General features: G+C 63.3%; 1 protein-coding gene across 2 annotated transcripts; it reads right to left on the bottom strand.

Moving 5' to 3' along the window:
* Nucleotides 1-375: 375 nt before the first annotated feature.
* Nucleotides 376-27,999, bottom strand: NKD2 (NKD inhibitor of WNT signaling pathway 2). Of its 2 annotated transcripts, XM_082456378.1 has the most exons (10): nt 27,815-27,999; nt 27,661-27,696; nt 27,236-27,333; nt 5,777-5,837; nt 4,448-4,575; nt 3,998-4,093; nt 3,140-3,287; nt 2,582-2,666; nt 1,979-2,106; nt 376-1,807 (listed from the first exon to the last, which is right to left on the bottom strand). In XM_082456378.1, exons 1-10 carry the CDS (start codon nt 27,837-27,839, stop codon nt 1,242-1,244), a joined length of 1,371 nt encoding a protein of 456 aa, XP_082312504.1. In that variant the 5' UTR covers nt 27,840-27,999; the 3' UTR covers nt 376-1,241. The 2 variants fall into 2 exon arrangements, with proteins under 2 accessions (XP_082312504.1, XP_082312505.1); XM_082456379.1 differs by lacking the exon at nt 27,661-27,696.

The following is a 27,999-nucleotide window of genomic DNA, read 5'->3' on the forward strand; positions in this document are numbered from 1 at the left end:
AAGGGGGGAGGAGGAGATGGAGGCGAGGTGCATCCACAAAGAGCCAGCGTCTCCACGTAAGCCTCGGCCCACGCAGCCCCAGACAGAGGTGTGAAGTGTGCCCATAGCATGAACCCAATTTTAGGCTTAGGGGTTTTTTTATTTTGGTTTTTTTAGAGCAGTAAAGTGGGAGAAGAGTTACGCATAAACGCGGAGCTCTGTGTGCCTGCGTGTGCGTTAATTTTACTTCTACAAACGTACAAACAGCGACGGACATGCTCTCTCCGAGCACCGTGGGCCCGTCCCAGCTGAGCGGCCAGCTGTCTGCACTCGTGGCCACACGCTGGTGCAGGGGGACAGACCGATTCGACTGAAAACTCACTTTAGAACAAGGTGTGACATGTTACAAAATGCACGTATTTTTATTATGACTGGGGAAGAACTCAATCACAGGTCAACCACCAATTTGCTTTATCCTTAAAAACAGTGCCAAGGAGGCAAATACAAAACCAGCTGCACAAATTCACAAGTTGCTCATCTCAGTTGGAGCAGCGGCACGTCCTACCTCAGGGGGATCCGCGGGCCGAGGTTCCAGGACACCCAGACTTCCTGCTCTCCTGCAGCCCTCTTCCCAGCCTCCCAAAGGGAATCGCGCTTTTCCAAAGCTGAAGCTGTGTCCGGCACTCAATGGTTTACGCCCGCCTCCTGTCCAGCTGCCCGTGTGTGTGTCTCGGGGGCGTCCACACTTCCCTGGCCCCGCTGGCCACCTCTGTGTCCTCTGAGGATGCTGGTGGCACCGCCTGTGGCCCTGCCTGGCCGCCCCTCCTCTTGGCTTTCACCTCCGCCTTTCTGGACTCCGGCCGCTCCCTTGGCCCCCCGCGTGGCCCCCCTTCTCCCCTGTGATCCGTGCCGGCCTCGCACGCTGGAACTCGCCACCGCACACGTGGCCCCGAGCCGCCCCTCCCGGTTTCAGCATGGACAAGCCACAGGAGCCACAAAGCCCCCGGCCACCCGGGGCCAGTGACCAGCCTCGCGCCCCCTGCCGCACAGGAGACGCACCCAGCGGGGCTCCGAGAGGAGAACACGCCGAGGCCGTCCGAGCAGAGTCCCTTCGAGCCCGCAGGCCTCGCTGTGGCATCGTGACAGAAGCAGGTGCAGGCGGCTAAGCGTACGAGTGTGTTCAGGATGACACAGGAAGCTTCGGGGTAGGGGTGCCGCGGCGTGAGAGGCCCCTCCGCGTGGGTCCCCGGCGCGTCGGGCTGCTAGGCCGGGTGGTGGTGGTGGTGGTGGTGGTGGTGGTGCTCGTGGTGGTGGTGGTGCTCGTGGCGCTGGACCGCCGGCACCGCATAGGCCTCGCCCGGCAGCGCGGGGGGCAGCTCCCGCACCGCCTCGTGCTCCAGCGCCGCGGGCTGGCCCGGCACGGCCTTGAGCGGCGAGTGGCCCTCCCGGCCCCTCTGCCGGCACCGCCTGTGGCCATAGGGTGGGGGCAGGGACTGCGGGACATGGTGACCGTCCTGGGGCGGGGCCTGGGCTTGGGGGGCCGGCGGGTGGAAGCTGAAGGCTCTCCCGGGCCTGCCCCCGCCGGGGGCCCCAGGCGGCCGCCCCGAGCCCTGGGGGGACCTCAAGAACGGCCTCTCCGGCCCCTTCGGCCGGGGCTGCAGGTCCAGGGCCCGGGGCACGGGCTCAGCGGCCAGCAGGGCGGGCTCAGCCAGCCCCAGGCAGCGGCGATGGTGCGCGGCGTGCGCGTCCGACTCCTGGGAGCGGGACCGGCCCTGCGGGTGCGCTGCCCTGGCCGGGGGCTCCTGCCTGGCCTGCGGCGGGGGGGACCCTGCAGACACGGCACCCGTGAGACCTTTGGCGGGGCCTGGGACATCCCACCCGGACCCGGTCCTGCCGCACACCTGAATGGCCCACTCTGGGACTCGGGGCCCCAGCTGGGTCGCCGCAGGGACCCGGCGCCCTCAGGCCTGGTGCCAGGGGCCCGGTCTCCAGGACCCACCTGGTCCGAACTTAGACGCGTAGTTCTCGATTCCCGCCAGGTCCAGGTAGTGGTTTCTCCGCTCCGTGTTCTCGTCCACGCAGTACGGCCCCCGCTCGGAGCAGGGGTGGGGGTCGGCGGTGGGCCTCCTGGTGCAGCATGGGGGGCAGGGTTTGCTCTGAACAGCACGCCCGCCCAGAAGGGGCGGGTGCTAGGACAAGCAGGGGCCAAGGGGACCCCAGGACCACGGTCCCACCCAGTGTCCTCCGCTGTCTTTGCGTCACCTAGGACGCCGGCTAGGGCTCCGTGGCTGCTGCCCCAGTGAGTGGAGCCATAGGGCACGGGAGCAGCTGGGCTGAGGGTCTGGAGGCCGAACCCCTGCTGCCCTTCAAGCCCCATGGCCTCTCAGACGACGCTGGAAGCGCCCAGCTCCAGCCCGAGTGCTGGCCACCCACCCGATGGCAGGGAGTGACCGGGGCTCCCTGGCCGCATCCAGGCCTTTGTGCCCAGGTGCCCATCCTGGCGGGCCACCCCAAGGGGACAGCCCCGGAGGCCTGTGGGACGCAGGAGTGTGGCTGGGCCGCTCGCGTCTGAGGAGGGCAGAGCTGGACGCCAGCCCCTCACCTGATGTGCGTGGACAGCCTCTTGTCGGCCACCCTGGGGTCCTCGGGGAGCTCCCCCTCCATCCTGCATCGAGTGGGCTCCCGGTCTGAAAGAGGCAGGTGGGCACTCGTTCACTCACCCACTCGTTCACTCATTCACTCATTCATTCATTCAATCACCCACTCGTTCACTCATTCACTCACTCACTCATTCACCCACTCGTTCGCTCACTCATTCACTCACTCACTCATTCACCCACTCGTTCGCTCACTCATTTACTCACTCAAGCACCCACACACTCACTCCTTCACCGAACAAGCAGCTTCGAGCCCTCGCCAGGTGCCAGGCCCCGCTTTCCACGTTCAGGAAGCCATAGAGATTTTTTCTGTGATGGGGGCACTGAACAGTAGACACAGTTAACACCCCCCGGCAGGGTGAGTGGGAGCTCTGGGGAGATGCAGTACGGGGGCAGGGGGCGCAGGAGGCCTGCCTGCAAGGAGGGGTGGGCTGACGTTTAAAGCAGGGTCTTCAGGGCACCTGAGCAGGGAGCTGCTGCAGCCCAGGAGCCCAGGCCCTCACCCTGGCCGGCGGGGGGGCCTTCCTTCCTCTTGCTGGAGGGCTCAGGGCTGACAGTCAGCTTCACTCGGAGGGTCTTGCTGCTGCCCGAGGAGTGGTTGACCGAGGCATCGACAACCTCGTAGATGGTGTGCATCAGACTGGACATGTCCTGAGGGTGGGCATGGACGTCATGGGCACAGGCAGACCGGGGGGAGGACCGCCCAACCCACACTGCCTGCTGCCGCCTCCAGGCTGCCTGCCTGATTGATTCACTCGGCATCCCAGCAGAGCCCAGCTAAAGGAGACAGCTTATCTGAGACGCCTTTCCTCAGTCCTGTGAATGCACCACGCGGCCTGAGCCAGCAGCCCTGCTGGAATCACATCTTTCCGACCTTTTAAATTTCAAACCGAATCTATGTTCAAAAGACTTAGCAATCAGATAAACTATCAAATTTTGCTTTTAACTCAGACACACTTATTTCAGTCATCCTACGTGTCTGCTTCCTTTCAAGAGGCACTTTGCCCCTCCTGGACGCACAAGCCAGCAGAGCGCCGGGGGCACGCCTGGGGCCCTCGCCGCCCTGCGGAGGGGAGGGGCTGCTGGCCGGGGCAGAGACAGGCGTGCAGGGCTCTTCCAGGAACCGCACAGACAGCAGCCGGGCACAGGAGCGGACGCGGACTCCGGCCGGCTCTGCCGGTGACCCGGGTCCTGCGGTGGCTCCCCTCCCGCCCCCCGCAAGCCTGTCCCATGAAGGGTGCCAGCCTCTCCTGCCACCCTGGAGGGGACTCAGCCTGTCCCAGCGTGGCGGCGCGGGCACGGTTGCCTGTCTGCCGCCAGCGCCCCTCCAGGGGCCGTCTGACGCAGACACAGCGTGTCACCTCTCGGGTGGCCTTGCCACTGTTGTCGAAGCCGTAGAGCGTGAACGTCCACTCCTGCCGGTTGTCCTCCTCCACGGAGACGTCACACTGGAGCGCCTGCAGGGGTGCGCGGGGACAGGCAGGGCCATCCTCACCCTCGCGCCGGGACCCCGACCCCCGCCCTGCCCTCCAGGAAACGGGCCCCTCCCTCCCGGGCGGGCGGGGAGGTGAGAGGTCGGTAGGGTCGACTGCTGGATCATTTCCGTGGTGCTGGCACTGGCGCTGGGGAAGTGCCTTGAATTACTTGGGGCCACACTGGCCAGCTCTGGCCGAGTGCACGGCGACACCTCCACCCAGCAGAGCCTGCCGCGTGGAGCTGCAGGGCGCAGGGACCCCGTGTCAGCGCAGTATGCGCCCCCCCTCCCCGGGCGCCTGGCCGCCTGCAGGAGTGGGAGAAGGGCAAAGACCTACGTCCACGTTCAGGCGCCGCCTGCCCGGCCCGCGGGGGCCCTCGCGGCTCGCTGCCCTTTCTCCATCGTCTGTGCCGAAGAGCTGTCCTGGGCCCTCTCGGCCCTCGGCCTTCTCCGGCGGCAGGGCCACTGCAGGGACGAGAGGGGTGGCGCGGGTCCGTCTCCCCTGGCCCGGCCCGGGGGCTGACGCAGGGCTGGGGAGGGGGTGTGGCCCCGGGGCCACCAAGTCCTCGCCGGGCCTGAGACCCTCTCCAGACGGGTCTGGGCTGAGGGCCTGGGCTTCTGGAACACGCAGCATCGAGGGACCTGAGCGGAGGCCAGGGCGGCCCTCCCCGGGGTGAGCCGTGGCCGGATGCGCGCTCCTGCCTCTGCCTGCCTGGCTGCAGTGGCTTCGAAGCCTGGGGCAGGGAGAGGGTGCCCTGCAGGCCCACAGGCAGGCGGCCCGGCCCGAGGGGCCTCCAGGAGGGTTGCTGCACTCGCTGTCTGGCTTCCCCTCCCCAGCGACACGGTCCGGTCTCCCAACAGCCCGCGACTCCAGAGCCTGGGAAGCTGCCTGTGCGCCGGGCAGCCCCCTCCCCGACCTCCGACGGATAAGAAACGCTCTGGTCTCCGGGCTCACTCACTCCCCAGGACAGGAGCCGGGCGTGTCTGGGAGACACGCAGCTGCCAGGAGACACCCGGGGCCCGAGCTCCTGACCAGGGCTCGCGGAGCCCCTCCAAAAGCAGCCCTGCCGGTCGCCCTCCCCGCCCACGTAATGCTGAGAACACTCACCCGGAACCTGACCCTCGGACAAGCCCGGTGGTCACCTGTCACACTCCGCAGGTGGACCCGCTCCACGCAGATGCACACGTGTGGCAGTGACTAGGGCGGTCATGCTTCACACGCAGACCATTTTGGACAGCCTTACACTAACGCAGCACATCACACCCACGGGTGACCCGTGGAGTCACCGAAACGCCCGTGTGCGGAAACTGTCCTCCGGCCCACGGGCTCGCGGGTCTCCAGGGACGTGGACGGGCAGAGGCCCTGAGATTCACCTTTTGCTTCTCCAACCCCCAGACTGAAGTCCGTGTCGTCTCCATGTGACGGAGCCCACGTGAGATGTGTTTCTAAGCACATCTAAGAACAATTTGCTTTTAAGACTGGGGAACCCGCCTTGCACCTGCCAACGGCCACCGGTGGGGACCCGCGACCAGCCAGGGCTGGCCTGGGTGTGGTGGGATAGGTCGGGGAGCATGGGGCGTGGGTGGTCCCCATCGTCAGGGTGTCCTGGGGGCAGGTGCCTGGGGTACGGTGTGGCGTCCGTGAGGTCTGGAGAGCAGGACTTACCCTCTAGGGGACATGGGTCGTCCCGGAAAGGTCCTTCCTTGGGGTCCCCGCCAGGCAGCTCCTGCAGGGAGAAAGGACAGGGCAGACGGTGTGCACCCCAACACGAGCTCCGGGTACCGGAACCGGACCCCACCTCCTGGGGCGTCAAGAGTTCTTGGTCTAGAAATACCACCCTCTCCACACTCACTAAGCCTCAGATTTTTGAAAGTAAAACACACGCACATCCCTGGATGTTGTCTGGTTCCACGAGAAGTGTCTCCAGGACGAGACATGGTGCCCGTGAGAGCGCCAGGGCTTCAACAGGAGCCCCGCACAAGGGACATGGCCTTTGCCCGAGGGCGCAGCCACAGTGAGAACAAGGCTCCCGCCTGGCCTTTGCTGCGAGAGGCGGGCACAGATCAGAACCCTGGGCTGCGGACAGGAGAAGCCGCCTGTCCTCTGCTCCCTGGCCCGCATGCAGCATCTCCTGTCACAGCCGGGCAAGAACCCGAGTGACCTGCCCGCGAAACACCCACGAACCCAGGGGCCGGGGCTGCAGGGGGACGGCATCTCCTCCAGGGTGGCCGGGCCGAGGGCACAGACAGAAGCCCCTGGCTTCCACAGCCGATCCCAAGACCAGTTACGGAAAAACGGGACAAGACTTCCAACGTATCCAAAGGGTGTTTCAGCCAGGAAGCTACAGAACAGAAGTTCACGTGGCCCGTGGAGACAGCCCAGAAAAGTCAGAGCACAGAGACGGGAAGACGGGCAACATGGCCAGGGAAGCTGCCTCAGACCCTGGCTCCATCTAGTGTCCCAGTGGCGGGTCACGCGGCGCCGCCCCCAGGACCTGGGCGTTTCCCCAGGTGACTCTTGGGCAGACGGACGTCTCTGTCCCCCACGTTTCCGTTCTGACTCCGAAGCCACAGAGCTGTTGAGAGCCTGGCCAAGGATGCAACGTTCAGACGTGTGTGTGGACACGGCCCCCCAGGCTGCTTGGCTACATGGCCCTCTTGGGCCCCAAGGCTCTATCAGACCACCTGACGCAGCATCTCCAGATCACTTGGGGCCCCTCATCTCTCCCAAGGGCTCAGGCCCAGGCTGGAGTCAACTCGGCAGGAGGCCCAGTGGGGTTGCCCCGCCAGGTCACCTGACACCCCACAAGCTCGGGGTCCCGCGGGGGATGGTGGAGGGTTCCGACCGCTGCCCCTCAGCCTGCGGGTGGTGGCGGGGGACCAGCCCTGACCTGTCCACAAACAGGCCTGACGTCATCTCCATGTGCCGGTATTGTTGGGTCAGATTGTCCCGCTGCCACCTTGTCACGCAGACGGACTTGGGGTGGGAAGCATTGTCACCACGCCGGTGCCTCAGAGGGCGCTGATGAGGCCCGGCCGGGAGGGACCACTTGTGGGACCAACTGGGCGGCAGGGAGATGGGGTCGCGCTCTCAGGAGCGGCGGCCGCCTGGCGGCATCCTCGCCCTGGCCGGTGACTGCAGGAGCCTCTGCCGGCCCGAGGTGCCCCGGTCACCACCAGAACAGCAGAAGGCCCGGTGCCGGCTCGGCCCACGTGGCTGTGACACTGGTCCCTGCTCTCAGGTTCCCCATCTAGGTGCCTGACGCCACCAGCCAGACCCAGCCCCTCACGCCAGGCCCACCAGTGCCCTCGGGATGGCCGTGTCCGTCGGCAGGAGGGGAGGGGACATGGGCCACCCGCAAACACAGCTCTGCATCTCTAGCTTCTTCTTTCTGAGAGCAAACAAATCAAAACAAAAACCACGAAAAATACCTAGAATGCTTTTACCCAGATTTTCAAACTGATTATTTTGAAGAAGGCCTTGATGACAAACACAAACCACAAACACGCCCTAAGATACTTGGGTCCACGGGAACGAGGAGACAAACGCACACCTCCTGTTCTGGGCACGCGCTGCCCTGGGTGAATTCAGTGAGGACCGGCCCGGACGTCCCGCTCTGCGTGGGGAAGGGAACCCCCCCACCCAGGCCCCGGGGTCTCCCCAGGAACGCGGGTGCAGCAGGGCGGGGCCGAGGGACAGAGCGTGGGCTCCTCTGGGTGAGATGCCGGCTGTGCTGGGGCCCCTACGCACGTGACGTCAGGGAACCTGGCCTGGGGCTCTGACGGCCGTGGGCGCCACAGGAGCACCCGGACGGTGCAGGGACCATCGCTGCCCAGACGGAGCCTCGAGGAAGATGTGGGGTGGCGCCGGTGTCGCTGGGCCCAGGAAGGAGGGGGACCCCTGCTGTCTGCCTCCAGAGCCCCTACAGGTGCCCCTGGCATCTTCCTCTCTACTAATCCCCTGCCCTAACCCCCTCCAGGTCACAGCCTTCAGAATAAGGCTGCTTCCATAGTTCTCTCAGCACACCAGGTGGGCAGTGAACTTGTTTTAATAAGAAATAAAGACACCCGATTATTAAGACGCCACTCCCTCCACCACCCAGCCTGCTGGCATCGAAAGCACCCGCTTCGCCTAGCTCCAAGCGTCCTTGGGGTCCTGTGAACGCCCTGCACACGCAGTGCCCGGGCTCACAAGGTCCTCTCCCGCCCAAAGACAGGGCTGAGCTCTCTCCCGGGTGGACGTTAAGATAACTTCCAGTCACTTCTAAAAACCTGAGTTTTGGTTAAATTTTTTTCTGTAAAATCAAAATAAGCCATGAAGCTGAGGTCCCAGGCATTTGTGGGGAGCAGCGGTTAGCTCCCGGACCAGGTGCCAGAGGCTTGCGGGTCAGCTGGCAACAGAGCACAGCATTTCTTGCTAGAAGGGCCAGTCTCGGGGTGAAACGGCTGAGGCCCTGAGACCCACTTCTGGGAAAGGGCCGGTGGCTGGCCCGGAGGACTCGGCCACCAGGAGCCAGAGAGACAGGCAGGAAGCCAGGGTTTCCACATCGCTCGCCTGGCTCGGCTGAGAGGTCAAAGGGAAAACAAGACCCACCCAGGCCCTCTATATGTGAGCTTAAAAAAGTTGGAAGTTCAAAAATTCACCCCATTTTTTTGTTTTAAAATAATTTGAGCACTTGCTTTTGGCGTATTGTGTTGGTTACAGAGAAGATGATAAATGCTTTGGGCTGGGGGAGGGTCAAGACAGACACGGTCTGCACAGACCCTTGGTTGGACCCTGAGATGTTCCCCTACGATCGCAAACACAGTAAGGACACAACGGGCCAGGACGGTACCTAATCAGCCACGGATATGACAGCCGTCATGACCTCCTTCCCTAGTAGAGCTGGACGTTCAGAACATTTGAAGGAATGTTCATCCACGTACACCCCGATGTTAGAACACGCAGCGTTTAAGACCTGAGTCAACAACGACTTCTGTGATGCAGAGCAATCAAGGGAAAGAAAGAGCGTTGCAGGGAAAGTAACCGTGCTCCCTGTGACTGGTGATTTCAAATTCGTCCTGGTTACACAAAAATGCCCTTTAATCTTCACTGCTTTAGCTCAATAGAAGGGCCAAGAGCTTTAACTGCAACGTATAAAACCTCCCGCAGGGCTGCTGACCAGATGTGCGGCCACTCCCCGCAGGGTGACCTCCTAAGTGGCCCGAAAACCGGGGCCCTCGAGCACGACCGGGGTGCAGACACCCCATCTCTGATGGCCCCGCTCAAGGGCCCCGCCTCCGCCGCAGCGCCTTCCCCAGGGCGGCCCAGCCCCACCCCTCCTGGGATGCCCCTCCCAGGCTGGCGTGCACCCCCCTTGCTCTGATCCCCGGCTGCAGACCCTCCCCAGCATCAACCTCCCCCCTCGCTCCCCTTTGCCCCCCCAGAGGAGCCCCGGCCTCCTGCATACAGAACCCTCCAACCTCACCTCGCTTTCCGGTCTGGCCCCCGCCTTCCCGCTTCCCCGCCTGCCCGGATGGTCCTCGGCACCAACCACCTCCTGGCTCTCCTGGTGACGGGCTCCATCCCCATGCGGCCCCGGGACCCCCATGTCAGCCAGCAGGGCCTGCGAGATCGCCATGCTCTACGATCCACGTGGGGCCTGAGCTCCTGCCGACCCCCTGCGGCACCCGGCAGGGGCAGCTCCCCCCTCGCTCCTGCAGCATCTGCGTTCACTCTCCGGCATCCGCCGGGCCCGCCTTTCGCCAGGCGCCCTGCTGGCCCCCTGGGACGGCACCAGGGCCCACGTATCCTGATGCTTTATCCTCCCTGTCCTTCTTTGGATGTCAACGTCAGGTGGCCGCGGACTTCGCTGCAGGGTCCCCATGGTCCCATCCCCACCACTCTCACCCGCAGTGGCTCTCGGGGGAGCCCACCAGGCCCATGGGCCACGGCCCCCAGAGGCCACGTACCCTGCTGTGCCTCTGTCCTGAGCTCAGACTCCCGAGGACGTCTGCTCCATGAGCCACGGCACAAAACTGAATTCCTGGTCCTTCCCAGCAAGCGGCCCTTGGCCTGGCCAGGTCCTGCTGAAAGGCCCAGGACGGCCCATCTGCCCAGGTGAGGCCTACAGGCACAGAGGTGTTGGGACGTACCACCTAAAAGCTCAGACCCCGGCCTCCCATGAAAAGCCAAGAGGTCTAGCCGCACATTCCCACGGCCAGGGTGCCCCCTCCATCCACCAGAGCTGTTGACACTGGGCCGTCCACCCCTCATGCGAGCCTGGTTGAGGGGCAGGAGATGGGCTCCTGTTTAAGGCCACGTGGATGTGGGGATGTCTGGGTGACTGGAAAGGAGAAACCTTTGGTGACGTAAACTATCACCTCCTGACCACCGTCCGCTTTCCAAATGTCAACATTCACATATCCCTTCAAAATTCAGTGCCTCTGCGACCTTAGGAAACATGTTCCCGGGTTTTCGGGGCCGCCCGTTTTCCTTGGAAACCCCACACGCTTGACGGAGCAGAGGGTCTCCGCCCCCCGACTCCCGGAAAGATCCCTGAAGGAAACGGTGCGGCCAGAGTTTCTGCTCTTCCCACGGAGCCGTGAACCGGGCGGGGCGTGTGAAAAGATGGCCTTTATAAACCTGCTTCCTCATCGGCATGTTAAAGGGTCTGGTTAGCAACTGCTCCTGACAAACATGCTGGGCATCCTGGAAGGATCTTACAGACCGCTGCAAACTCGAGACCCCAGGGGGACCTCCTGGTAGATCCTGCAGCCCAGCTCCCCGGCCGCTCGGGCCCGGTCGCCCCTTCCTGTGGCCGCCCACCTGCATGGGAGCCTGCTTCCCTGCAGAGGCGGCCGTGAGGGGTGCCCGGCCTCCACCAGGCTGCTTGGCTCCTGAACCCGGGGGTCCACCCGGGGTCCTGGCATGGACGCGGGTCTGTGGCGAGTCCTCGGCAGCTGACAAGCCTTGGGGCGGGTGGGGGCTCACATCCCGGCCTTCCGCCACCACCCCCCGCAGATGCTGCCGGGAAAACTCAAGGCCTTCCAGGCAGCAGCCCTTGGGGTTAGTTCAGGCCTTGTTTTGCTCCAGGAAGGGCAGGCATCTCCTCTTTTCCAAACAGATAAACCTGCACTGTGTTTCCTTCAAAAATCCAGGTTGATTCAACCCAGATTCTTCACCAGGGCTTAGTGCGGGGGTCTGCGGGATTTGGGCTTCAACAAACAGGAGCTGTCAAGGGTCACAGGGCCTGGAGGACAGTGTGTCAGTGTCCTGGGGCGGCCGTAACAAATGGCCACCAGCTGGGTGGCTTAAAACAAAGAAATGTATCCTTTCCCAGTTCTGGGGCCAGAAGTCAGAAACCACGGTGTGGCAGGGAGCTCCCCCAGAGGCCCCAGCGAGGGTCCCCCCTGCCTCTCCCAGCTCCTGGGGGCCCCAGGGTTCATGGCCGCATCCCGCCAACCTCTGCTCTGTGGCCACGCTGCCTCTCCTGGGTGCATCTTCCATTCTGGGTCAGCCCCCCGCCCTCCTCCTTCCTCTTACAGAGATACATCTGGTGGCAGTTTGGGCCACCAGGACCATCTCTCATCTCTAGATCCTGCGTTTAATGACATCTGCAGAGACCCGTTTTCCATATAAGGTAACAGTCGTGGGCTCTAGGACGAGAACGAGCCCAGCACCATCCGGAAGCCGAAAGGCGGTTGAGAACCCTGAACCGGCCGCCGACCGTGCGGCCTCGGCTGTCCTCCCGGTGACGCGAGGCCGGGGTGCAGAGTGACTGCCCACGCACACGCTCACAGGGCCTTCTCCGGAAACGGGGGACAGACAGGGAAGCACACTGGCCAGAAAGCCAGCTGCGACCAGGCCCCTCCTCCGGCCGCAGGGGTGGGGAGACCGCAGCCCTGCTCCAAAGCCAGGGTCACAGCGCAAACCGCGAGGGCAGACTGGGAGCCGCGTCTGCTCCCACAGTGGATTCTTTAGACTCCGAGGAGGCCCCAGGCCTGAGTTTCTGAGAACTAGTTTTCCCCAGAGGACGGAAAACTAGCTCTGTGTGTTGAGTCCAATTTCCTTTCTGTGCAGGATCCAAGGACACGCTGCTGTCTCAAGAATCCAGAGGGTCCCCCTGGGAGAGCCGGGCTGCATGCACCCACCCCAGGAACTGCCCTGGCCCCACCGCTGATCTTGGAACAGGAAAAATATGGGGTTATCCCCTCAGAGGAGTTTGCAGCCCCCTTGCAGCTCAGGAGCTAAAGCCCACAGAGCATCTTGGGGTCTGGAAATACAGCCCCATGGGATGTAAATTCAAGGCCGCTTCTGAGAGCCTGGACTGGGTGAATTCCGGAGTCCTGAGATGAGATGTCTGCAGGTGGGGGCAGGAGGGGGGCCCAGTGTGGATGGGAGCCCAAGCAGGGGGAAGAGAAGAACACAGGAAGTCAGAGAGAGGAGGAGAGATGGGGGAGGGGAAAGGAGAAGGGGAGGGGGAGGGAAAGGGGGAGGGGCTCCCCTGGGGGAGCACCGGGAGGGGTGCGGGGCGGGGAGGAGGACCAAGCACGCCAGCTGGGGGCATCCTCCAGAGCGAATGGCTCCTGGTAGAACAGACCCTTGGTGCTCCCCAGCTCCCTCAGGAGAGGGCGGCCTCAATGCCAGGAGGACGCTTGGGGTCCGTGGCCTGCGGCGCCCACGCCCAGGGTCACAGGTACTATCGCGAAGGTGCTGTTCACCACGCGTTCCCACCTGTTCGGAAGCCAGATGGATCGCGCCTGCTGCGCCCATCCCCCCCGCACACCTCTCCCAGGGGCGCAGAGCACTTCTCTGGCCACACCCCCTGGCTGCCCCTGGGCTCTCCTCACACCAGCCCCCCTCGCGGGCTGTCGGCAGTCGTGGAATGTTGATCAGTCCAGCAGGGTTTCTGATCATCAGAGACAGAGCCTGGCCTTACCTCCCCGCCCTGGACAGGTGACGCCCTGGGCAGGTAAAGCAGGTAGCTCCGAAGCGGCACGTGGGGAGGGCCTTGGGGACGGCTGGAAGGGGCCGTCGGAACCACCCTGATTCCGGTTCTGCGGTCAGCACGGCCAGGGAACTAGCTCCCCAGAGGCCACAAGGACAGCCGCCACCCCCCCCACCGGACGGCAGCTCCACCCGCGGTTACTCCTGCAAACAGCAGCCCCGGGTGGTGGGCGGCCCGCTGGGGACCAGGATGGGGACCCGGGCGTGGCAGAGGGTGGAGATGCGGGGCCGGAGTGTGCACCCCAGGCAGCCAGGGGCTCGCGGGGCTCAGGGAGGAGGCCGGGGTCCTCAGGGGACGTGCCCAGCGGGCTTGTGCTACGTCAGTGCCCAAGGTGACAAAGGCTACTCCGGGGCAGTTTGGGGGGAGCCTGGGGCCGGGCAAGGGGCAGGGGTGATGGGAGATCTAGGCAAGGGCGACCTGGGCCAAGTGGGGGTGCCGGAGAGGAAGCTGGGCTCCTGCTCGGGGCTGTCAGGACGCCGGACGCGGCGGGATTGGTGTGGGGTGAGAGGTGGGCAGGCCTGGGCTCACCATGCACTGGACAGAACTGGGCCACGCGGGAGAAGGCAAAGGCAGGGCTCAAGAAACCCCAAGGGCTGGGGCACTGGGGAGAGACGCCCCAGAGTCAAAGGTCAGGGGTGCAGCAGAGTGGACGGGGAAGGAGGCGGGGTGGGGCAGCGGCAGGAGGGGGGACGGTGGCCTCAGGTGGGAGAGAACGGAGGGCAGAGGGGGTCTGCCCACGCCGCTGCCTGAAGGCCTGGTGGGCACACATCTCAGAAACACCCGCAAGGGAAACTGAGGGAGCCTGGGCAGAACTGACTGGAAGGTGCCGGGCCAGCGCGTCTGTCTGGAAATGCCAGGTGGTGGGAGTCTCGGCTTCAGCGGCGGAACAGTTTCAGGTGTGACGACGCAGTTCTGGGGCTTAATAATTCTTACTCAAGTGCGGCGACGCCACGAGGGTCTCCACTCGAGGGGCCACGGCGGCTGTGGCTGTGAGCTCCTGATTTCAAAGCGAAAGTTAAGGACAGCGAGGCCTCGGGGGAGGGGTGGTGCGGGGCTTGCCCGCAACCACAGAGGCCTTCGGCGTCTTGCTTCCCGAGCTACAACCGCCTTCAGGAGCCGAGGGGCATTTCTAGATTTGCCCATCGGTGCCCCTGCGTTAGCGCCGCTTAACCAGGCTGGGAAATAACCGAATTTGGAACTGAAGGTCTAGAAGCTCAGTCGTTTGAGGACCAAAGGGTCTCCTAAAATAAACGCCTACAGACCTCACGTGGCAGCACAGGCCGTAACCTGCTTCCTGGGTGAGGCCACCCTACCCCACCGGAGCATGGCTGGCACGCGCGTGGCAGGAAGGCCTGAAAACATGCACCACGGGGGACTCAGCACACGGCTGTGAATAAGTTACAGGGGGGCGGGAGGGGCACCCAGGCCACCTGCTGGGGAAATAACTCCACCCTAAGACATGTGCAAGGAAAACATAATAAGAGGAGGGTCAGTGAGAAGCCATATATATATATACACACACACACACTCCCTACATATGTATACACGTGTATACACGTGCGTGTACACACATATACATACGCATGAAAACACATATACATGCGTGTGTACACACACACACGCACACTACCTCCACATATATATATATATATACACAGGCACACACATACCCACACACACCCACACACATAATCTCTACCCCAGATAATTGAGAAGTGGCCATAAAATATGCCAAAAATGTCTTCAGTGATTTCAATTCTCAGCACCCTGGAATTGTGTTTTTTGTTTAACACTAAATCATTCTGCAACAAATCTGCAGACCGAATTTTCTCCCGGTCGTGCCTGCTCCTGTTTCCGTCTTCAGAGCTAACAACGAGTAACTTCACAGAACACGGAAGATCGCGGGCGATCATCCTTCCAGCACCTACAGCTGCCCTCCAAGCTTCCTGGCCACAGAGGTCACGACACGCAACATACCAACAAGACCCTCGTCCCCCACATGCCTGAACCACCGTGCCCTCCACCGCTCCCGTTCAGACGAGGTTTAATGCCCCCGGGTTTGAGCTGCAGACCCAGATTCACCTTCCCCTATCTGACTTCTTCCTCTGGAAAAACCACTGGACTCTTCGTCTCTTTCATTCATATTAAAGCCTCATGTTTCCTATTTCAAAGGAAGATCAGCTGCAAAGTGGAAGAGAACCCCATGCATTTGTGTTTTCAGTTTAGAAGGCCCCGCGTGTCCACGAGTGACGTCAGTGCCCACAGCAGAGAGAAACAGGCTGGAGACGCTAAAGGCTTATACCTGGTCGCGGCTCCGGAGCCCGAGGGCCGGGCACTCTGAGGACAGCCATCAGGGTTTTCCTCTCTTTGGCAGCACCTGTGTGGCGTCAGGTGGAAACACCGCCTCGTGGCTCTGAGGCTGCTTCCGGCCCCCGTGCGTCAGAGCGGACGGAGCCCAGCGCCCCCTCCCCAATTCTACACACAGGAACCTAAACCCACCCTTCAAGCAACGGGGTTGAGACCCCACCCATGAAAGACAGAAAGTGTTTTGAGGAGACCTGCACTTGCCTTGTCTAATCCTTTTGCCCTCCTTCACCCATTCCTCCCACCCTCACCCCCAGCCCCGGCAATCAGCGCTCTCGTCTCTGTACATGTGAGTTTGGTTTATACACATATTTGCATATTTCTGGTCCTCATACGAGAGAGATCACACGGCGTTCGTCTTTCTCTGCCTGACTTACTTCACTTAGCATAACGCTCTCAAGGTCCGTCCATGTTTTGGGCAAGATTTTTTTCTTTATTGCTGAATAATACTCCATTGTATAGACACATCACATCTTCTTCATCCATTCATCCATCAACGGACATTTAGGTGGCTTCCGTGTCTTGGCTATCGTGAATAGTGCTGCAGTGAACGTGGGGCTGCATATTATCTTTTTGGGTTAGTGTTTTTGCTTTCTTTGGATACATACCCAGGAGTGGGATTGCTGGATCATGTGGTAGTTCTATTTTTAACTTCTTGAGGAATCCCCATACTGTTCTCCACAGGGGCTGCACCAATTTTCATTCCCACCAGCAGTGCACAAGGGTTCCCTTTTCTCCACAGCCTCGTCAACACTTGTTATCTCGTCTTTTTGATGATGGCCATCTTGACAGATGGGAGGTGACACCTCGTGGTTTTGATCTGCATTTCCCTGATGATTAGCGCTACTGAGCACCTTTTCGTGTGCCTGTTGACCATCTGCATTTCTTCCTTTGAAAAGCCTCTTTGTTAAACGATGATGATCTCGTCTCAGAAGCGTCGCCAGGCCCAGGGCAGCCTCGTGGTTTGGGAAAGTCTGGGGAGCATGGGAAGAACCCCGAGTGCAGGAGACCCGCTCCTGCCTCAGAGCCCTTCTCCAGGTTTTCCTTAAGAAGCCTCGAAGGAGGCGCAGGTGTCCCGGGCTCATGGGTGGGCATGGGGTCCTCCATCCCAGGGCACTGCAGTCCCCCTGGAGGGGCTGTCCCCACCACGTAGACACCCCAGCAACCTCTGTTCGCCCTTTACAGTCACCTGGGATCTCCGTGTGACTCAGAAAAACCCAGACGAACACCAGCTGCAGACGCAGGGTGCGCTGTCCCACGGAGGAGCCCTGAGCCTGCTGTCCGGGCAGTCCGGGAGGGTTCCGTGTACTCGATAGCCGTGGACGCTGATGCCAGTGGAGTCTGGACCCCAGACTTTCTCTTCCAAGATATCCTTTCACTGTCCTCCTTCCTCACCCACAAACTCCAGCACCTCTGACTCCGTGGGTACGTTTACATGAGGGTGTGGGAAGAGCCGTGACACGGACGATCAGCTGCACGGCCACGCCCGCCCGTGTTCTCTCCCGTGGGCCCTTCGGCAGCTCCACCGTGGATTATAAAGCAGGGCCCTTGGCAGTGTCCCCGCCAATTTAATTTGTGGTGTGAGATGGATTCCTCACCGCTTCTGCTGCTCTGCTGACACCCCTTTGGGGAGAGGGTTCTGTGGGTTGGAAGCAGACCGCGGTGTATCATCTGGATCTGGGACCACCAAGGACGGCCTTCACCCTTCTCACGGCCCCAGCGAGGGACGGAGGGGAGTCAATGTTCCTGAACTTAAGTTTATCCTCCTTTCCGAGCCAAAGTGTGTGTCTCCGACGGTCCTCTCCCCTATCTGCGTGTTTGTACATTTAGGTGCATTACATGCTCGCCAAACAAAAACTACTGAACCCCTGGTGCTAATGATCTGCTTTGCTTCCTTGCATCTAAAAGGATTCCGGCCAATTTTAAAACCCAAACCTCCAGCATGGTCAAAAATGAGCAGGGATTTGCCTATGCCTGCAGACGCTGGCCGTTGACGGTTCCTTGAAATACATGAGACCCGCCAAGCTCGCTGGGGCTCTGCACTTTCCAAACTGCAGCTGCAGGGGGAGGGGCCCCGGGGCTTAGCAGACATCAAATGGAGCTTTCTGGAGCTGTGCTGTCCACGTGGCAGCCACAGCCACATGTGGCTACTTACGTTTAAACTTATGAAGGAAACCACGTTAGAAATCCAGGTCTCCTGTCACCCGCCACACTCCGGGCACCAGCGTGGCCGGCAGTGACCGCCGCGGGCGGCGCGGATGCAGACCACACCCAGCGCCGGTCGGGAGCACCCAAATCCCACGCCCACCCACAGGAGGAGACGCGGTGATCGGCCGAGGCCACAGAGGTCGCCAGCTGGACTCCGGCCCCCCAGCGGGGCTTCCCCAGCCCGGGACACTTGGGACCTCAGTGACCCAGCTCTGGCTGGCCGGTGTTGGGAAGATGGCTCAGTCGGCCAGGCAGGAGGGCAGGGGTCTGAAACAGGCAAGGCCGACAGTCCTGGTGGGCAGCCTGAGGCCCCCCGGACAGGCCAGACATCCACGGCAGGGCCCGGGCCAAGGCGTGAGCAAAAATCCCAGGGGCCGGCGCAACACGTGAAACCCGGCAGAGCGGACAGGGGGTGGCCGGGAGGCAGGCGGGAGTCGGTCGGCACAGGCTCCGAGGGCCGGCAGGCAGTCCTGGGCGGAGGAACGTGCCTACCTGGCCGCGTGTGGACACTCGGCCGGCGCAGAGGCCCAGCAGGCGGCCCACATGGGCAGTTCTCGACTCCAGGCCAACCGGGGGGCTGGCAGATCTGCTGAGCGATGGGGGTGCCAGAGACCGAGGGCCCGGGGACCACGGGGCTGTCCCAAGCAGGCCAGGCTGTGGACGCAGGCCCAGGGGTACATTGGGAGTTCTGTCCAGGCTGTGGGGAGTGGACGTCCCAGCGGCAGCCGGACAGGCGCTCCCGGGCCGGGGAGAGGCCAACGGAGACGTTTGACCTGTAGCTGCCAAAGGGCCAGAGGGGCGCGTGCCGAGGAGGGAAGGGCGCCAGGCCGCGAGCCCTGGACACAGAAACCAGGTGCCCAGGACGGGCCTGCAGGCCACGAGGTGCAGGGCCTCTTCCCGACCAGCTCGTGGAAAGAAACTGCCGGAATCCCTTTCGCACCCAAGTGGAAATCCGCGGCGTTAGACTACATTCTCACGGGCCTGGAGCCCCCAGAAGCTGGAAGAGGCAGGGAGGACCCCCCCCCGCAGGGCCTCCAGAGGGAGAGCAGCCCTGGGACAGCTCAGTGTCAGAGGTCCGACCTCTAGAACGGTGAAAGAGTAAACGTCTGTCATTTTAGGCCGGCCAGTTGGTGGCACTTTGTCACGGCCACCCCAGGAGACCAACGAAGGGAGCCCAAGGCTGCTCTTTCACATAACTATTTTAAAATATTTAACTTTAAGGCATTCCCAATGTGTGCTTTTAGCCATCAAAGACCTAGAAAAGATCCACGGTGAAATGCCCCAGTGCCTGCTGACCACAGGTAAGATCACGGGTCCAGCCTCCCTCAGGAAGAATTCCCAACGCCTCCCGGTGGGGTCTGGGGTCTGCCCAACCCTCACCTGAGGATCCAGGGACCCCAGGGCAGTGGGCCGGCACCTCGTGGGTTTAGGGTGTACACGTGGGCATCTGCAACTCCCCAGGCAGGGACGGCCCCGTCTTCCTGGGGGAGAAAGATCTGAGAAGATGGCCTTCAGGCCAGAAGGATGCAACGTGCCCCAGGATGTCAGGGTGCACTGGCCTCTGGATGGGGTCGCCAACCTCCTACAGCCCAAAGAAGGGGGGGAGGGCGGGGAGGGGGAAAGGGGAGAAGGGAGTGGGGAGGGGGGCTTCCCTTCTCTTCTGAGAAGAGATTGGAGGGGGTGAGACTGGGAGCTGCAGACACACCCCCACGGGCAAGGCTTAGACCCGTGGGTTGTGAGGGCCCGGTCCTCCTAGAGATTCTTTGCCTTCTGGTCGCAGGGAAAGGAAATTAGTGCTCAGAGAGGGAGGTGCGTTTCAAGGGTTTCTTCTCCAGAGAACAGAGGAGGCTCTTTTACAAGAGCTGTTACAGGGAGGCCGCGGAACCAGCAGAAATACCCACCCTCTTCCAAGCACAGCAACCGGAGGATTACAGACCTCAGCTCTGGAGGCAGGAACCAGGCATGCGGTCCCCTCCCCCAGGCCCCGCTTCCCCAGAAGCCCTCGCAGGGGGACCCGGGGCTGCAGGGGACCCTGGCCCGGAGCAGCAACGCCGTGCAGCTCCCAGCTGGGCTGCAAAGGCGGCCGCCGCACGGGGGCGGAGCAGCGTTCGGTCAGCGTGGCCACGGGAGCCGCCCCTGTGCGAGGCCCAGGCCCCCCTCGGGCCTCTCTCCCCAGGAGACCCCGACCCAGAAATGCACCAGCTCAGGCACTCAAGCCGCCGGCCTGGTTGGGACGGCAGAGCCCAGAAAGCTGGCTGAGTGTCGGCTGTCAGAGCAGCGGCGGGGCCTGCACGGGGTGGACGTGGAGGGTGGACATGCAGGGGACAGAGCCGGTCCTGAGCCGATGAAAGCCTCACAGCCCATCAGGGCCGCACTGCACCCCAATTCCTGAGAAGGTGACCGTGTGCAGAGGTGGGGTCACCGCGGAGGCCCTCTGGTAAGATGAGGTCACCGGGGCGGACCCTGATCCCACAGCCTGTGTCCTGACGAAGAGACCGTCACATCTCAGGGGGGTGACCCTGGGAGGACACGGAAGGGGCGGTGCCTCCAGGCAGGGGAGTGAGGCCCTGGTGGGAAGTGGCCTGTGGACACCTGGACCCTCCACCTCCAGGACGGAGACAAGCAGTCCGTCGTTTAAGCCGCCCCGTCCGTCCGCCTGTCCGTCTGTCCATGGGGCTTTGTTATGGCTGCCCCAGGAAACCCACACTCGGCCCATCGCCGAGGTCACCTCTCCCTGTGAGGGCCGGGCACCCTCCTCCTCCCCCAGCAGCCAGGGTTCCTGCTGCAATGCTGTCAGCCCCTCGCTCCACACACGTAATTGTCCAGAAGACACCTTGCTGGGTAAAAAGGGCAGCAGGCGTCGGGCCCCGTGGAGAGAGAGCAGGCCTGCCGTGCACTCCTGGGGGCTGGTCACCGACCCGGCGGCCCCGCGGTGACCCGCACACCAGGCCTGCTTCCGGCCGCGGCATCCTCCTCAAGAGCTTCCATTCGACACAGGCTTTTTCTTCCAAACCCAGCGACTGTCTGATGCAGGGTCAACCTGGGAGAGGCCCCACTTCACGCCCAGGAGGGGCCGAGGCCCGGGGGCAGCGACGTGCAGCAACCCAGCAGGCGGCTTCCCTTGAATCCCAGCGCAGGACAAACTCAGGAGATGGGCCGTGCCTGGCCGGGCCCGAACCGCTGCTGCGAAGCCGAGCCTCCGCTCCGGGGACCGGGAACTGGGGACGGCAGCCACAGGCCTGCCCTCTTCAGGGAGAAGGAGAGGAAGGGGCCACCGTGACCCCCCGCCTGCCAGGCCCGCCTGGAGCACCCAGCCTCTCGGGGGGCTGTGACCTGCGGGCGCAGCTCACCGGGCCCTGGGGTGAAAGCCAGGAAGCTCGGGCCCGTCACGCTTACTGCCCACGGCTGGGCTGCCATCCACCACCGCCCCTGCGGGCAGTGAGGACGGAGACCGGCCCCGCGGCACTAGCGCCCGCTCCCGTTCTGCTCTCTGCACGTCCCTCGCTTCACCCCTCCTCGTAGGACCCAAGCGGAGGCGTGTGGCCTCCGAGCCACGGAGCACAGGCTGTGGCCCAGAGACTTGAGGGCAAGTGACAAGGCGGGCAGCACCAGGCCCAGAGTGGGGTCTGGGTGGCCATGAGGCCACCACGTAGGCCGCCTCCCGCGAACAAGGGGAGAGAGGACGGCTTTGCGGGGTGGGGGGAGCCGCCCCCATTTCAAAGGGGCCACATCACGGGGCTCCCGGTCGTTACCTGTGGGCAGTATTTCTTTGACAGCCTCGCTGGGGCTGCCTGGGTGGCTGCCCCCGGCCATATGGCGGGAGTGAGAACAGGGGACGTGCGTGGCCTCGGTGTCTCACCTCCGGAGAAAGCGACGGCCTAACCCAGCAGTCCCCAACCTTTCTGGCCTCAGGGGCTGCTGGGTGGAAGACAATTTTTCCACGGATGGGGAGTGGGGGTGGCTCAGGTGGTAGTGCGAGCGACGGGGGGCGATGGGGGTTGGGGGGGGTGGGCGGTGGCTCAGGCGGTAGCGCGAGCGACGGGGGGCAACGGGGGGTGGGGGTGGCTCAGGCGGTAGCGCGAGTGACGGGGGGGCGACAGGTGAAGCTTCGCTGGCTCGCCCGCTGCTCCCCTCCTGCTGTGCAGCCCGGTTCCGCGGCCCGGGGGCTGGGGACCCCTGACCTAACTCCTGACCCCCAGAGAGGCGGGGCAGAGGGGCGGGGCAGCCCCGTCCACCTCCTCCCCACCCAGGGAGGGTCTGTGGACTGGCTCAGCCACGGCCGTGCTGCCCTGCTGGCAAGCTCTGGTCGAGCACTGGCCGCCCAGGTGACGGCGGCTGAAGAAGAACAGGTGCTGCCAACGAGGGAGATGAAACTAAAATATAGATCTTGTCGGTCACTTTGTTGCTCAAATGAGAGACTAGTCTGTTTCGGCACACACGGCGGGGTCACAGTGCCCAGGAAGATCGCTCCAGAGGCCAGGAACCGTGTGTGCACGGCGGGGTCACAGTGCCCAGGAAGATCGCTCCAGAGGCCAGGAGTCGTGTGTGCACAGCGGGGTCACAGTGCCCAGGAAGATCGCTCCGGAGGCCAGGAGTCGTGCGTGCACGGCGGGGTCTCAGTGCCCAGGAAGATTGCTCCGGAGGCCAGGAGTCGTGTGTGCACGGCGGGGTCTCAGTGCCCAGGAAGATTGCTCCGGAGGCCAGGAGTCGTGTGTGCACGGCGGGGTCTCAGTGCCCAGGAAGATTGCTCCGGAGGCCAGGAGTCGTGTGTGCACGGCGGGGTCTCAGTTCCCAGGACACAACCTACTCACTGACACTCATCGCCCTAAGCTCACCTCGAACCCCACAGTGTCAGGGCTGTAAGGACCCGGCTCACTCCTCACCAGGGCTCTGAGTCGGTCGCGCAGCATTGCTGGGCCAGGGGCCGGGGCCACACCGACACTCTGGATTACCACTGCATCTGGGTCTGTGCTCACACCCCCTTTAAAAGCTGGCAGTTCAGCCAGACAGCTACCAGGGCTGAGAGCTGATTTCTGAAGACTGCGAACTGGCATGGATTTTTAAAGAAAAGATAACAGGCAAGACTTCAACAAAACCCCTCTAAGTCATTCACTTAACTACTTCTCCACAGAGGAAAATGAAGGCGAGATAAGGGACAGGTGCTGCTTGGATGTGGCACCAGGTTCTCCCATGGTGGCCAGTCACGTCCTGAGCAAAGCAGGGTGACAGCATGCCTCTTCTTCTACTTCTGCAAAGTTGATGTTCCCGCCCACCCAGCAGCCAACTGGGCTGCTCCAGGCCCCCCGCCGTCCTGCAGGCCCCTCCTCTCAGCACAGTGACCCCGAGCGGGGGCGCTCCATGAACTTCCCCGTCCTCCGCCCGAGCACCACCCCTGGTCTGCACGTGGGGCTTCTCTGCGGCTGCCCCCAAGGGCACACGTGAGAGTGGTGGGTCAGTGTCATGTGCCAACGTGTCCCCAGGGCAGGCAGAAGCTGGGGGCTTCTCAAGAGACCAGCATCCCGAGGGCGGTGTCTCCGTCCACCACTGTCCTGCCCTGGGGCACAGCCTCTGCCCGCCTCCGGCCCTGCCACGGCTAACTCCATCCACCACCCGCGCCCTGAGGTCGGGGCGCCGGCCGCAGCCTCGCCGGGTCCACATCCCAGAGTCCTTGCCACCCATACGAGGATGCCAGAGCACGTGCGAGGCAGGCCCACGCTCTGCCCTCACGCCCGCCCTGGGCACCTGGTTGGGGCGGGTGCCACGTGCATGGCGTCTGGCCCGTCTGCGTGCCCTCAGCGCCTCCTGGTCGTCAGATGCCATTGGCTGCAGGCCCACAAACGACCCCAACCTCCTGCACCCCCCGACCCCGGGGACAGCCAGGTGGGCACAGTGGCTCCCCCTCCCCACCGCGAGGCCCGCCTGCAGACAGCGCCCACCCAGGTTTCCAGGTGAGGAAGAGGCAACCGTCGGCCACTCGCGCCTGGGCACACTCAGAGCAGCTGGCTCCCTCCCGGGGTCCTCAGGCCACCCCGTCTCCCCCGCCCCCTCCAGGCATTTCCCACAAAGCGGCCTTGCGGATCCAGGGTCCCCAGCCCAGCGGCTCCCCAGAGGCGGATCAGTCAGGACCACCTGGCTCATCCGTAGGCCAAGCGGGGTCCAGGGAGGCCATCTGCAGTTCTGCAAGCTTGGGCGGGGTGAGGGACACTGACACCGCCCGACCTTGGGGGGATTCCCTGCCGACCTGTGAGGTCTGGGCCCTCGGGCCTGTGGTTGCTGCCCCCAAATCCACAGGAGCCCCCAGGCTTGCGTGCGCACCTGTGCTGGCCTCACACACGGCCAGGCCACATCCAAGGGCAGAAACAGGGCCCTGGGTGCGCAGCGGGCCCCTGAGAGAAAGCCAAGCCCCCCTGGCTGGTCCTGGAGTGGTGCCCAGACGCCCCACACAGGCCAGGACTCCACAGATCACGCGTCCCCAGAGCGCGGGTCACGGAAGGCCAGGGGTCAGCCTGTGGAGCTGCACGGTGGCTACGGCGCCACCACCTGTCCTGCTGGAAGCCACCCAGGCCACTCCTTCCCCGTGGCTGCGGCCCGACAGCTGAGGAGGAGCCCTGGCAGCCACAGGACAGGACACAGCCCCGTAACGTGTGGTTTACGCCGCACACCACGGCTCCACGGTGACTGGGGACGGGGGCGGGGGACAGGGGGGCATCCAGAAGCCACGGGGCGCCTCCCACGCCTCTGGAGCCGGCTGGAATTCCCTTTCTTGGGCTTACTCAATAGAAATCTGAGTTTGAGTCACAACAAAGTTTCAGCTGTTAGTGGTGATTCTTGTCTTCTGGACTCTTCCCGCCCCGCAGGGAGCATGGAGAAATCAGACGGGCAGATGGCGAGTGAGCGCGTGCCCGGGAGGGGCAGCCGTATCCCCACAGGGCCTCGCCCTGGCCTCCGCCAGCCCCACCTTTGGAACAGCACGGTCAGGCGCTGACGCTGTGACCGCCGTCTCTCCTCCCGACTGTAACGCACGTGCAGCCTCAGTCACTCCCTGCTGCATCCTCTGTGCCGCTCTTGCCAATGTCCCGCGTCACCGGCCGGCAGCTGCACAACCCCAGGCCCCTGGGGCCCCTTGGCAATGAAGCGAGGCAGCGTCTCTCAGAATCAACGAGGAGGACCACTCTAGATCGTGAAGCGGGCATCTATCTGCCCGAAAACACTCACAGTTATCGGACACCTTATTAGACGTGCACTAAGTAGGCACCAGGAGCCAGCATGACTCACTAATTAGTGGGCAAAATCAACCTCATTTCCTTTATTTTGGGGGGGGCGATGGTGAGTGAGGGCAGGTGAGAGCTAGGTGGTGGACATGCACTTAATTTCCACGAGGTCATTTGGGACAGTTCTTGTGGCAACACGGCGCACCAGGACTGACCTGCGTGGAAGCACAGGAGGGCGGCCTTCAGAAAAGGAGGACGTGTCCCCTCGCTGACCCCAGTCAGGTGTCCTGGGGGCACTGCACAGTCAGGCTGGCCTTCCTTGGGACATCGCCTGGAAGGGCAGGGACGGTGACGGGGCTCCGGACACCACACAAGGGGAAGGACCGGAAACAGGAGGAACGTAGGACCTGACACCCCAATGTCCCCCGACAGAGCAACTTCCGGGCAGAGGCAGGAGTGGAGGTGCCCGGCGAGGGGGGCAGCGGTGCGGCAGCGAGACACCTGAGCACCTGGGCCGGGGGGTCTAAACTCCCAGCATGGCTCACAGCCCCGTGGCCAAATGAGGAAAAGATGGGAAAAGGCGAGGAAAGATAAAATGTATTACATTTAAAGGCCCATCCCTTATTCTGAGATTTTTTCTTTCTACGTCGTGGTGTCACGAAATGAGGCTGTCGCATGACATTCAGGCTGCGGCAACAACACACCACAGACCAGTGGCTTATAAACAACAGAAATTCATCGTTCATGGTCCTGGAGGCTGGACGTCCAAGACCGAGGGGCCCACAGACCTGGCCTTCTGCCTGTAACGCCACGCGGTGCTCTGGGGCTCTCATGGGGGCACTGATCCCATCGTGAGGACTCTGCCCTCAGGGCCGAATCACCCCCAAAAGGCCATCCTCTGCATCTATCACACGGGGGACTAGGTTTCAACACATGAATTCTGGGGGGGACACAAACATTCAGACCACAGCTGAGAACAAAATAACAAGGGAACAACCCAAGCCAAACCCCACACTGTTCTTTCAAGAACGTCCCGAGAGCATGGAGTCCATTGGCCTAAGAAACCATCGTAACCTGGCACTATAGCCCGTGGCCACAGCGGAAGCATTCTGTTTTCCGTCTCCATAGCCCGCAGCCTGGGACGAACACCGCCTGCGTGTGGGACCTGCTCTGCTGTACTGTCCACGTCCTGAGCTAACAACGGCCCCGCCCGAGAGCTCCAAGGCCCACCGTGCCCACGCCCAGGAGAACGCCCCCAGGCGGGTGGCTGGCAGGACAGGGTTAGGTGGTGGACATGCCCTCGACCGCTCTGGATCACCTGCCGCCCCTACACACAGGAGGACCAAGCGGGAAGGAAACACCATCCCGTTACCAACACCCACCTGCCCAGGCAATCAGAATCAGCCCAAAGAAGGGACAGAGACCAGCTGGGGCGGCCCCTGGTACCGAGGAGCAAATGTCCATGCAACCTTACTATGACGTACCCAGCAAATACTGTAAAATAGAGTTCTACCTTCACAGGTATGGGAGTAAAATTTCACCCCCAGAAAGCAGGAAGCATAACTCTAGTGTGTGTTTGATTTCAGGGTGTATCTGGGCCCCTTCTCAGGACGAGGCCACACAAGTGTTTACAAATACACTCAGAACTTTCCATTTATCAACCGGCCAGAAAAGCGTCTTTCCAAAAGGAGAGCTGACGTGCCCGTGAGCTGCTGCACTCTGTCTGCAGGGGGCTCTGAGGGGAGCAAGCCGTGGTCGAGGAGGGGGTCTCAGTCGCCTGGCATGGCCACCTACCCAACTCCAGTCCACACTAATGCCCGCGACCGTCCACCGGCCTCTTTCTCCTCCCTGGCGAACGTGCGCAGTCTGGTTTGCCCAAGGCCCCTCTGGTGCCCCAGGCCTGGATGGAACACCTTCCAAATCCACTCTCAGGGGCGCTGGGTCCTGAGTGGGACCCCTGCAGCCCCTGACAGCACCTGCAGCCCGGGTGGCCCTGGCTGTCCCTCTGAAGCCTGGCTTTCCCGTGAGCATCCCCGCAGGCCAGCGGTCACCCACACGGCAGATGGGCAGCACGGCGGCCTTCAACTCTGGCCGCCACTGCTGTGCGGAACACTGAGCCCAAAGCTGGTCATTCCCCAGCCCTGCCCCCATTCCTCCAGCCTGGGAGAGTGAGGCCTCGCGCCACATCCCCCCTCCCGCAGAGGGAGGGGCCGTCTGGCCCAGCCCGAGTCACTCTGGGCCGTCGGGGCCCTCGCCTTCTCTGCCCTGGGGTCCTGGGTCCGGGTCAGAGGGCACAACGCTGCTACTCAGGTCCCCTGGCCCCAGCGGGGCCGCCGGGCCCACCACGCCTACCTGCTTGTCCCTTGTGCCGTGATCCACGCAGCCCCGCCGCTCCGCCTCCTCCGTGCCTCTGCGGCCACCCAGGTACGCAGACACCACGAAGCTGTCCCCTGCGGCCCCGTGGGCGGAGGCGCGGGAAACGGGGCACCGAGGAGGGAAGGAGACGCCCGGTAAGCCCGCGGGAGCTGCGCCTGGACGACGCCCCGCCGCCCGGCGAGCCCACCCCTCGCCGCGCGGCCTGGGGCGCGGGGCTCCGGCGGGGGGCCGGGGTCGCGGTCTGGGGCGGGGAAACCTGTGCGCTCCCGGAGGCCCCAAGGCCAGGTTCCCCGCCTTCCCCCGCCCCCCAGGCCTCGAAGGCAGAAAGCGCGTCGCGCTCTGTGCTCGGGTCCCAGCCCCGGTGGCAGTCGCGCGCCCCGGCCGCCGCCCCGCGCGCTCACCTTCGGGGCTCTCTCTCCGCTTGAAGGCTGCAGCGGCTGCGGCGCGGCCGGAGGGCGCGGGGAGAGGGAAGGGACAGTGAGTGGCCGGCGCCCGCCCGCCCGCCTGCCTGCCCGCCTGCCCGCCGCCCCGCCTGCCCGCCGCCCCGCATCTCACCGTGCTTGGACTGGAATTTCCCCATGTCGCCCCCGGCCCGCCCGCCCGCGCGCGCTCCCGGAGCCGAGCCCAGGTACCGGGCTGGGGTCCGGTGCGGGGTCCGGTGTCCGCGGGGGCCGCAGGGACCCGGCGACCGGGTTCCGGTCAGCCGCGGGGAGCGGGGGCGGCGGCGGCGGCGGCGGCTG

The sequence above is a fragment of the Balaenoptera physalus genome (assembly GCF_965194825.1).
Source record: "Balaenoptera physalus genome assembly, chromosome: 3".
Lineage (NCBI taxonomy): Eukaryota > Metazoa > Chordata > Mammalia > Artiodactyla > Balaenopteridae > Balaenoptera > Balaenoptera physalus.

What these genes read in the sequence shown, in the direction of transcription:
- NKD2 (XM_082456378.1), bottom strand. Translation starts at nt 27,839, where the DNA reads ATGGGGAAATTCCAGTCCAAGCACG. An exon ending in GTGGCAAGGCCACCCGAGAG is followed by an intron (nt 3,288 to 3,997) that starts GTGACACGCTGT and finishes GCCCACCCTCAG; the next exon opens with GACATGTCCAGTCTGATGCA. An exon ending in AGGCTGTCCACGCACATCAG is followed by an intron (nt 2,107 to 2,581) that starts GTGAGGGGCTGG and finishes ATGCTGCACCAG; the next exon opens with GAGGCCCACCGCCGACCCCC.